This window comes from Ascaphus truei, unplaced genomic scaffold, assembly GCF_040206685.1.
Source record: "Ascaphus truei isolate aAscTru1 unplaced genomic scaffold, aAscTru1.hap1 HAP1_SCAFFOLD_804, whole genome shotgun sequence".
In the NCBI taxonomy this organism is placed as follows: domain Eukaryota; kingdom Metazoa; phylum Chordata; class Amphibia; order Anura; family Ascaphidae; genus Ascaphus; species Ascaphus truei.
The window spans coordinates 40,001-52,314 of NW_027457139.1; the positions used below are offsets into that span (position 1 = coordinate 40,001).

General features: G+C 29.1%; 1 protein-coding gene across 26 annotated transcripts in view; it reads left to right on the forward strand.

Moving 5' to 3' along the window:
- The window catches only part of LOC142486275 (endoplasmic reticulum-Golgi intermediate compartment protein 3-like), a 148,487-nt gene that overhangs the window by 39,875 nt on the left and 96,298 nt on the right, over positions 1–12,314 (forward strand). For all 26 annotated transcript variants that reach the window (XR_012798876.1, XR_012798875.1, XR_012798881.1 and 23 more), the window contains one exon: positions 1,123–1,201. Coding sequence is in view for 14 of the 26 variants with exons in the window: in XM_075584881.1 (XP_075440996.1) it covers positions 1,123–1,201 (79 nt within the window). In the remaining 12 variants the exon portion in view is untranslated. The remainder of the gene's footprint in view (positions 1–1,122; positions 1,202–12,314) is intronic.

The window sequence follows — 12,314 nt, forward strand, 5'->3', positions numbered from 1 at the left end:
GGGGCAAAGTGTACTAATGGCAGTGACATGGTTAAAGGGTCAGTACATCCTAGGGGCACAGTGTACTAATGGCAGTGAAATGGTTAATGGCTCCCACCTGAGTAATTGATGCCATTTTCACACATCTGAAACCTATTCATGTTTTTAAGTTGGTTTGTAAACACGCTGAGCGGAGACTTGAAGGGTTTGATTTCCTCCGGCAGCTCCTTTTGTGTGATGTCACTGGGTGTCTGCACACTCCTTTTGCACAGCCAGGGCCCCATCTAACTCCCTTATCTTTTATTGACTCTGAAGTCGGGGTGATCTAAGGGTAAATAAGACCTACCAACATCTCCCCACCCAATTCAGAGACGCCTAAGAAATGCAATTTGTATTCAAATTCCAAAGGAACACAAATAAGACATCTTTGCTACTGGGCCGTTTAGATTATATTATGGACGCCAATTCATTAGACATTTTTACAAATGTATTTTTTATTGTTTGGGACGGCTATGTGGGATTGCACCATTAAAACATTGAATAATTCTTTAATGAAAACTTAATTGCATTACTACGGATCATGGGGGTTTCTCCTGGAGAGGGAAATATGCTCCTATTTACATACTATGTACTGCACCCCCCCTGCTTTCTTTTTGGGGCAAAATATTCTGAACAAGGGAGAAGGATTTCCACAGTCAAATGCAAATACTATTTGAGGATTGCTTAGTTATTGCTTTGTAACGTACACTGTATGATCCGGACAACTGCATTACTTTAGTCACTACAATGTCATTTCTCAAGCAGCCTTACTGGCGGCACTTTATAAAACAAAAATATATATATTTTTTTAGATTTTATGCAGCATTTCATTACTTTTTAAATAACCGCTAATTACCTAAGCTGCTGATCGATTAGTTCTCACGTGAGCGATCAGCAAAGACCCTGCTACCCTGGGTTTGCGTAATGGTCGCCTTTCAGTTTAAAGCAGCAGTTTAAGCAATATCCTACATGTGTGGGAGAAAAAATATATAAATATATATTTTTTTATATAGATTTATTTATATAGATATATTTATTTATTTAGATTTTTATATATATTTATATTTATTTATATATATATATCTTACTATATATTTCTGAAAGTGTCCTAAGATGGCGGCGCACGGAAGGACCCCCTTCCTCCCTCGCGGAGTAACAAAGATGGCGGCGGCCGGAACGAGAGGTGACGTGTGTGTGTCACTGTTTCACTGTGTGTGTCAGTGTGTGTCACTGTGTGTCACTGTGTGTCACTGTGTGTCACTGTGTGTCACTGTGTGTCACTGTGTGTCACTGTGTGTCACTGTGTGTCACTGTGTGTCAGTGTCACTGTGTGTGTTTGTGTGTGAGACACTGTGTGTGACACGGTGTGTGTGTGTGCGTGACACTGTGTGTGTGTGATACTGTGTGTGTGTGTTTGTGTGTGTGACACTGTGTGTGTGTGTGACACTGTGTGTGTGTGACACTGTGTGTGTGTGACACTGTGTGTGTGTGACACTGTGTGTGTGTGACACTGTGTGTGTGTGTGTGTGTGTGTGTGACACACTGTGTGTGTGTGTGTGTGTGTGTGTGTGTGTGTGTGTGTGTGTGTGTGACACTGTGTGTGTGTGTGACACTGTGTGTGTGTGTGACACTGTGTGTGTGTGTGACACTGTGTGTGTGTGTGACACTGTGTGTGTGTGTGACACTGTGTGTGTGTGTGACACTGTGTGTGTGTGTGACACTGTGTGTGTTTCAGGCACTGTAGGGTGGGGACCGGAGCTACAGGGGGTGGTCAGGAGCGTAAAGAGAGGGGGGAGCGGAGAAACATACAGGGGGAGTGGAGAGGAGGGACCCGGAAATTTTAAGCAACCCACCCCCCCTCCTGTCCACTGTCCCCACCTCCTGTCCACTGTCCCCCCCCCCCTCCTTTCCACTGTCCCCCCCCCCCTCCTGTCCACTGTCCCCCCCTCCTGTCGACTGTCCCCCTTCCTGTCGACTGTCCCCCCCTCCTGGCCACTGTCCCCCCCTCCTGTCCACTGTCCCCCCCCCCCTCCTGTCCACTGTCCCCCCCTCCTGTCCACTGTCCCCCCCCTCCTGTCCACTGTCCCCCCCCCTCCTGTCCACTGTCCCCCCCCTCCTGTCCACTGTCCCCCCCCCTCCTGTCCACTGTCCCTCCCCTCCTGTCCACTGTCCCTCCCCTCCTGTCCACTGTCCCTCCCCTCCTGTCCACTGTCCCCCCCCTCCTGTCCACTGTCCCCCCCCTCCTGTCCACTGTCCCCCCCCTCCTGTCCACTGTCCCCCCCCTCCTGTCCACTGTCCCCCCCCCTCCTGTCCACTGTCCCCCCCCCTCCTGTCCACTGTCCCCCCCCCCCCCCCTCCTGTCCACTGTCCCCCCCCCCCCCTCCTGTCCGCTGTCCCCTCCCCCTCCTGTCCGCTGTCCCCTCCCCCTCCTGTCCGCTGTCCCCTCCCCCTCCTCTCCACTGCCCCCCCTTCCTGTCCACTGCCCCCCCCTTCCTGTCCACTGTCAAGAGAGCCACTAAATTAATAAAGGGGATGGATATTCTAACTTATGAGGAGAGGCTAGCTAAATTAGACTTATTTACATTAGAAAAGAAGCGTCTAAGAGGGGATATGATAACTATATACAAATATATTCAGGGACAATACAAGGTGCTTTCAAAAGAACTATTCATCCCACGGGCAGTACAAAGGACTCGGGGCCATCCCTTAAGGTTGGAGGAAAGGAAATTTCACCAGCAATAAAGGAAAGGGTTCTTTACAGTAAGGGCAGTTAAAATGTGGAATTCATTACCCATGGAGACTGTGATGGCAGATACAATAGATTTGTTCAAAAAAAGGTTGGACATCTTTTTAGATGGGAAAGGTATACAGGGATATACCAAATAAGTATACATGGGAAGGATGTTGATCCAGGGATTAATCCGATTGCCAATTCTTGGAGTCAGGAAGGAATTAATTTTTCCCCTTAATGGGTTTTTTTGTTTGCCTTCCTCTGGATCAATAAGTAAGTATAGATATAGAATAAAGTATCTGTTGTCTAAATTTAGCATAGGTTGAACTTGATGGACGTACGTCTTTTTTCAACCTCATCTACTATGTAACTATGTAATGTAAATCTCAATCTCAATCAATGTAAATCTCAATCTCAATCTCAATCAATGTAAATCTCAATCTCAATCAATGTAAATCTAAATCTAAAGCAATGTAAATCTCAATCTCAATCAATGTAAATCTCAATCTCAATCAATGTAAATCTCAATCAATGTAAATCTCAACCAATGTAAATCTAAATCTCAACCAATGTAAATCTAAATCTCAACCAATGTAAATCTAAATCTCAATCAATGTAAATCTAAATCTCAATCAATGTAAATCTAAATCTCAATCAATGTAAATCTAAATCTCAACCAATGTAAATCTAAATCTCAACCAATGTAAATCTAAATCTCAACCAATGTAAATCTAAATCTCAATCAATGTAAATCTAAATCTCAACCAATGTAAATCTAAACATCAACCAATGTAAATCTAAATCTCAATCAATGTAAATCTAAAACTCAATCAATGTAAATCTCAATCAATGTAAATCTAAATATCAATCAATGTAAATCTCAATCTCAATCAATGTAAATAAATCTCAATCTCAATCAATGTAAATAAATCTAAATCTCAATCAATGTAAATCTAAATCTCAATCAATGTAAATCTAAATCTCAATCAATGTAAATTTAAATCTCAATGTCAATCTAAATCTCAATCAATGTAAATCTAAATGTGAATCTAAATCTCAATCAATGTAAATCTAAATCTCAATCAATGTAAATCTAAATCTCAATCAATGTAAATCTAAATCTCAATCAATGTAAATCTAAATCTCAATCAATGTAAATCTAAATCTCAATCAATGTAAATCTCAATCAATTTAAATCTCAATCAATTTAAATCTAAATCTCAATCAATGTAAATCTCAATCAATGTAAATCTAAAAGTAAATCTAAATCTCAATCAATGTAAATCTAAATCTCAATCAATGTAAATCTAAATCTTAATCACTGTAAATCTCAATCTCAATCAATGTAAATCTAAATGTAAATCTAAATCTCAATCAATGTAAATCTAAATCTCAATCAATGTAAATCTCAATCAATATAAATCTAAATGTAAATGTAAATCCCAATCAATGTAAATCTAAATCTCAATCAATGTAAATCAATGTAAATCAATGTAAATCTCAATCAATTTAAATCTAAATCTCAATCAATGTAAATCTAAATCTCAATCAATGTAAATCTAAATGTAAATCTAAATCTCAATCAATGTAAGTCTCAATCAATTTAAATCTAAATCTCAATCAATGTAAATCTAAATCTCAATCAATGTAAATCTAAATCTCAATCAATGTAAATCTCAATCAATGTAAATCTAAATCTCAATCAATGTAAATCTAAATCTCAATCAATGTAAATCTAAATGTAAATGTAAATCTCAATCAATGTAAATCAATGTAAATCTCAATCAATTTAAATCTAAATCTCAATCAATGTCAATCTAAATCTCAATCAATGTCAATCTAAATCTCAATCAATGTCAATCTAAATCTCAATCAATGTAAATCTAAATCTCAATCAATGTAAATCTAAATGTAAATCTAAATCTCAATCAATGTAAATCAATGTAAATCTCAATCAATTTAAATCTAAATCTCAATCAATGTAAATCTAAATCTCAATCAATGTAAATCTCAATCAATGTAAATCTAAATCTCAATCAATGTAAATCTAAATCTCAATCAATGTAAATCTAAATCTCAATCAATGTAAATCTAAATCTCAACCAATGTAAATCTAAATCTCAATCAATGTAAATCTAAATCTCAACCAATGTAAATCTAAATCTCAATCAATGTAAATCTAAATCTCAATCAATGTAAATAAATCTCAATCTCAACCAATGTAAATCTTAACCAATGTAAATCTAAATCTCAATCAATGTAAATCTAAATCTCAATCAATGTAAATCTAAATCTCAATCAATGTAAATCTTAATCAATGTAAATCTAAATCTCAATCAATGTAAATCTAAATGTAAATCTAAATCTCAATCAATGTAAATCTAAATCTCAATCAATGTAAATCTAAATCTCAATCAATGTAAATCTAAATCTCAATCAATGTAAATCTAAATCTCAATCAATGTAAATCTAAATCTCAATCAATGTAAATCTAAATCTCAATCAATGTAAATCTAAATCTCAATCAATGTAAATCTCAATCAATGTAAATCTAAATCTCAATCAATGTAAATCTAAATCTCAATGTAAATCTAAATCTCAATCAATGTAAATCTAAATCTCAATCAATGTAAATCTAAATCTCAATCAATGTAAATCTAAATCTCAATCAATGTAAATCTAAATGTAAATCTAAATCTCAATCAATGTAAATCTAAATCTCAATCAATGTAAATCTAAATCTCCATCAATGTAAATCTAAATCTCAATCAATGTAAATCTAAATCTCAATCAATTTAAATCTAAATGTAAATCTAAATCTCAATTAATGTAAATCTAAATGTAAATCTAAATCTCAATCAATGTAAATCTAAATGTGAATCTAAATCTCAATCAATGTAAATCTCAATCTCAATCAATGTAAATCTCAATCAATGTAAATCTAAATCTCAATCAATGTAAATCTAAATCTTAATCAATGTAAATCTAAATCTCAATCAATCTAAATCTCAATCAATGTAAATCTAAATCTCAATCAATGTAAATCTAAATCTCAATCAATGTAAATCTAAATCTCAATCAATGTAAATCTAAATGTAAATCTAAATCTCAATCAATGTAAATCTAAATCTCAATCAATGTAAATCTAAATCTCAATCAATGTAAATCTAAATCTCAATCAATGTAAATCTAAATCTCAATCAATGTAAATCTAAATCTCAATCAATGTAAATCTAAATGTAAATGTAAATCTCAATCAATGTAAATCAATGTAAATCTCAATCAATTTAAATCTAAATCTCAATCAATGTCAATCTAAATCTCAATCAATGTCAATCTAAATCTCAATCAATGTAAATCTAAATCTCAATCAATGTAAATCTAAATCTCAATCAATGTAAATCTAAATGTAAATCTAAATCTCAATCAATGTAAATCAATGTAAATCTCAATCAATTTAAATCTAAATCTCAATCAATGTAAATCTAAATCTCAATCAATGTAAATCTCAATCAATGTAAATCTAAATCTCAATCAATGTAAATCTAAATCTCAATCAATGTAAATCTAAATCTCAATCAATGTAAATCTAAATCTCAACCAATGTAAATCTAAATCTCAATCAATGTAAATCTAAATCTCAACCAATGTAAATCTAAATCTCAATCAATGTAAATCTAAATCTCAATCAATGTAAATAAATCTCAATCTCAACCAATGTAAATCTTAACCAATGTAAATCTAAATCTCAATCAATGTAAATCTAAATCTCAATCAATGTAAATCTAAATCTCAATCAATGTAAATCTTAATCAATGTAAATCTAAATCTCAATCAATGTAAATCTAAATGTAAATCTAAATCTCAATCAATGTAAATCTAAATCTCAATCAATGTAAATCTAAATCTCAATCAATGTAAATCTAAATCTCAATCAATGTAAATCTAAATCTCAATCAATGTAAATCTAAATCTCAATCAATGTAAATCTAAATCTCAATCAATGTAAATCTCAATCAATGTAAATCTAAATCTCAATCAATGTAAATCTAAATCTCAATGTAAATCTAAATCTCAATCAATGTAAATCTAAATCTCAATCAATGTAAATCTAAATCTCAATCAATGTAAATCTAAATCTCAATCAATGTAAATCTAAATGTAAATCTAAATCTCAATCAATGTAAATCTAAATCTCAATCAATGTAAATCTCAATCAATGTAAATCTAAATCTCCATCAATGTAAATCTAAATCTCAATCAATGTAAATCTAAATCTCAATCAATTTAAATCTAAATGTAAATCTAAATCTCAATTAATGTAAATCTAAATGTAAATCTAAATCTCAATCAATGTAAATCTAAATGTGAATCTAAATCTCAATCAATGTAAATCTCAATCTCAATCAATGTAAATCTCAATCAATGTAAATCTAAATCTCAATCAATGTAAATCTAAATCTTAATCAATGTAAATCTAAATCTCAATCAATCTAAATCTCAATCAATGTAAATCTAAATCTCAATCAATGTAAATCTAAATCTCAATCAATGTAAATCTAAATGTAAATCTAAATCTCAATCAATGTAAATCTAAATCTCAATCAATGTAAATCTAAATCTCAATCAATGTAAATCTAAATCTCAATCAATGTAAATCTAAATCTCAATCAATGTAAATCTCAATCAATTTAAATCTAAATCTCAATCAATGTAAATCTAAATCTCAATCAATGTAAATCTAAATCTCAATCAATGTAAATCTAAATCTCTATCAATGTAAATCTAAATCTCTATCAATTTAAATCTAAATGTAAATCTAAATCTCAATTAATGTAAATCTAAATGTAAATCTAAATCTCAATCAATGTAAATCTAAATCTCAATCAATGTAAATCTCAATCAATGTAAATCTAAATCTCAATCAATGTAAATCTAAATCTCAATCAATGTAAATCTAAATCTCAATCAATGTAAATCTAAATCTCAACCAATGTAAATCTAAATCTCAATCAATGTAAATCTAAATCTCAACCAATGTAAATCTAAATCTCAACCAATGTAAATCTAAATCTCAATCAATGTAAATCTAAATCTCAATCAATGTAAATCTCAATCAATGTAAATCTAAATCTCAATCAATGTAAATCTCAATCTCAATCAATGTAAATACATCTAAATCTCAATCAATGTAAATCTAAATCTCAATCAATGTAAATCTCAATCTCAATCACTGTAAATCTCAATCAATGTAAATCTAAATTTCAATCAATGTAAATCTAAATCTCAATCAATGTAAATCTAAATCTCAATCAATTTAAATCTCAATGTCAATCTAAATCTCAATCAATGTGAATCTAAATCTCAATCAATGTAAATCTAAATCTCAATCAATGTAAATCTAAATCTCAATCAATGTAAATCTAAATCTCAATCAATGTAAATCTAAATCTCAATCAATGTAAATCTAAATCTCAATCAATGTAAATCTAAATCTCAATCAATGTAAATCTCAATCAATTTAAATCTAAATCTCAATCAATGTAAATCTAAAAGTAAATCTAAATCTCAATCAATGTAAATCTAAATCTCAATCAATGTAAATCTAAATCTTAATCACTGTAAATCTCAATCTCAATCAATGTAAATCTAAATGTAAATCTAAATCTCAATCAATGTAAATCTCAATCAATATAAATCTAAATGTAAATGTAAATCCCAATCAATGTAAATCTAAATCTCAATCAATGTAAATCAATGTAAATCTCAATCAATTTAAATCTAAATCTCAATCAATGTAAATCTAAATCTCAATCAATGTAAATCTAAATGTAAATCTAAATCTCAATCAATGTAAATCTCAATCAATTTAAATCTAAATCTCAATCAATGTAAATCTAAATCTCAATCAATGTAAATCTAAATCTCAATCAATGTAAATCTAAATCTCAATCAATGTAAATCTCAATCAATGTAAATCTAAATCTCAATCAATGTAAATCTAAATCTCAATCAATGTAAATCTAAATGTAAATGTAAATCTCAATCAATGTAAACCAATGTAAATCTCAATCAATTTAAATCTAAATCTCAATCAATGTCAATCTAAATCTCAATCAATGTAAATCTAAATCTCAATCAATGTAAATCTAAATGTAAATCTAAATCTCAATCAATGTAAATCTCAATCAATGTAAATCTAAATCTCAATCAATGTAAATCTAAATCTCAATCACTGTAAATCTAAATGTAAATCTAAATCTCAATCAATGTAAATCTAAATCTCAATCAATGTAAATCTAAATGTAAATCTAAATCTCAATCAATGTAAATCTAAATTTCAATCAATGTAAATCTAAATGTAAATCTAAATCTCAATCAATGTCAATCTAAATCTCAATCAATGTAAATCTAAATCTCAATCACTGTAAATCTAAATGTAAATCTAAATCTCAATCAATGTAAATCTCAATCAATGTAAATCTAAATCTCAATCAATGTAAATCTAAATCTCAATCAATGTAAATCTAAATATAAATCTAAATCTCAATCAATGTAAATCTAAATCTCAATCAATGTAAATCTAAATCTCAATCAATGTAAATCTAAATGTAAATCTAAATCTCAATCAATGTAAATCTAAATTTCAATCAATGTAAATCTAAATCTCAACCAATGTAAATCTAAATCAATGTAAATCTCAACCAATGTAAATCTAAATCTCAACCAATGTAAATCTAAATCTCAACCAATGTAAATCTAAATCTCAATCAATGTAAATCTAAATCTCAATCAATGTAAATCTAAATCTCAATCAATGTAAATCTAAATCTCAATCAATGTAAATCTAAATCTCAATCAATGTAAATCTAAATCTCAACCAATGTAAATCTAAATCTCAATCAATGTAAATCTAAATCTCAACCAATGTAAATCTAAATCTCAACCAATGTAAATCTAAATCTCAATCAATGTAAATCTAAATCTCAATCAATGTAAATCTAAATCTCAATCAATGTAAATCTCAATCAATGTAAATCTAAATCTCAATCAATGTAAATCTAAATCTCAATCAATGTAAATCTAAATCTCAATCAATGTAAATCTAAATCTCAATCAATGTAAATCTCAATCAATGTAAATCTAAATCTCAATCAATGTAAATCTAAATCTCAATCAATGTAAATCTAAATCTCAATCAATGTAAATCTAAATCTCAATCAATTTAAATCTAAATGTAAATCTAAATCTCAATTAATGTAAATCTAAATGTAAATCTAAATCTCAATCAATGTAAATCTAAATCTCAATCAATGTAAATCTAAATGTGAATCTAAATCTCAATCAATGTAAATCTCAATCTCAATCAATGTAAATCTAAATCTCAATCAATGTAAATCTAAATGTGAATCTAAATCTCAATCAATGTAAATCTCAATCTCAATCAATGTAAATCTCAATCAATGTAAATCTAAATCTCAATCAATGTAAATCTAAATCTTAATCAATGTAAATCTAAATCTCAATCAATGTAAATCTAAATCTCAATCAATGTAAATCTAAATCTCAATCAATGTAAATCTAAATCTCAATCAATGTAAATCTAAATCTCAATCAATGTAAATCTAAATGTAAATCTAAATCTCAATCAATGTAAATCTAAATCTCAATCAATGTCAATCTAAATCTCAATCAATGTCAATCTAAATCTCAATCAATGTAAATCTAAATCTCAATCAATTTAAATCTAAATCTCAATCAATGTAAATCTCAATCAATTTAAATCTAAATCTCAATCAATGTAAATCTAAATCTCAATCAATGTAAATCTAAATCTCAATCAATGTAAATCTCAATCAATGTAAATCTAAATCTCAATCAATGTAAATCTAAATCTCAATCAATGTAAATCTAAATCTCAATCAATGTAAATCTAAATCTCAATCAATGTAAATCTAAATCTCAATCAATGTAAATCTAAATCTCAATCAATGTAAATCTCAATCAATGTAAATCTAAATCTCAATCAATGTAAATCTAAATGTGAATCTAAATCTCAATCAATGTAAATCTCAATCTCAATCAATGTAAATCTCAATCAATGTAAATCTAAATCTCAATCAATGTAAATCTAAATCTTAATCAATGTAAATCTAAATCTCAATCAATGTAAATCTAAATCTCAATCAATGTAAATCTAAATCTCAATCAATGTAAATCTAAATCTCAATCAATGTAAATCTAAATCTCAATCAATGTAAATCTAAATGTAAATCTAAATCTCAATCAATGTAAATCTAAATCTCAATCAATGTCAATCTAAATCTCAATCAATGTCAATCTAAATCTCAATCAATGTAAATCTAAATCTCAATCAATTTAAATCTAAATCTCAATCAATGTAAATCTAAATCTCAATCAATGTAAATCTAAATCTCAATCAATGTAAATCTAAATCTCAATCAATGTAAATCTAAATCTCAATCAATGTAAATCTCAATCAATTTAAATCTAAATCTCAATCAATGTAAATCTCAATCAATGTAAATCTAAAAGTAAATCTAAATCTCAATCAATGTAAATCTAAATCTCAATCAATGTAAATCTAAATCTTAATCACTGTAAATCTCAATCTCAATCAATGTAAATCTAAATGTAAATCTAAATCTCAATCAATGTAAATCTAAATCTCAATCAATGTAAATCTCAATCAATATAAATCTAAATGTAAATGTAAATCCCAATCAATGTAAATCTAAATCTCAATCAATGTAAATCAATGTAAATCAATGTAAATCAATGTAAATCATTGTAAATCTCAATCAATTTAAATCTAAATCTCAATCAATGTAAATCTCAATCAATGTAAATCTAAATCTCAATCAATGTAAATCTAAATGTAAATCTAAATCTCAATCAATGTAAGTCTCAATCAATTTAAATCTAAATCTCAATCAATGTAAATCTAAATCTCAATCAATGTAAATCTAAATCTCAATCAATGTAAATCTCAATCAATGTAAATCTAAATCTCAATCAATGTAAATCTAAATCTCAATCAATGTAAATCTAAATGTAAATGTAAATCTCAATCAATGTAAATCAATGTAAATCTCAATCAATTTAAATCTAAATCTCAATCAATGTCAATCTAAATCTCAATCAATGTAAATCTAAATCTCAATCAATGTAAATCTAAATGTAAATCTAAATCTCAATCAATGTAAATCAATGTAAATCTCAATCAATTTAAATCTAAATCTCAATCAATGTAAATCTAAATCTCAATCAATGTAAATCTCAATCAATGTAAATCTAAATCTCAATCAATGTAAATCTAAATCTCAATCAATGTAAATCTAAATCTCAATCAATGTAAATCTAAATCTCAATCAATGTAAATCTAAATGTAAATCTAAATCTCAATCAATGTAAATCTAAATCAATGTAAATCTAAATCTCGATCAATGTAAATCTAAATCTCAATCAATGTAAATCTAAATGTAAATCTAAATCTCAATCAATGTAAATCTAAATCAATGTAAATCTAAATCTCGATCAATTT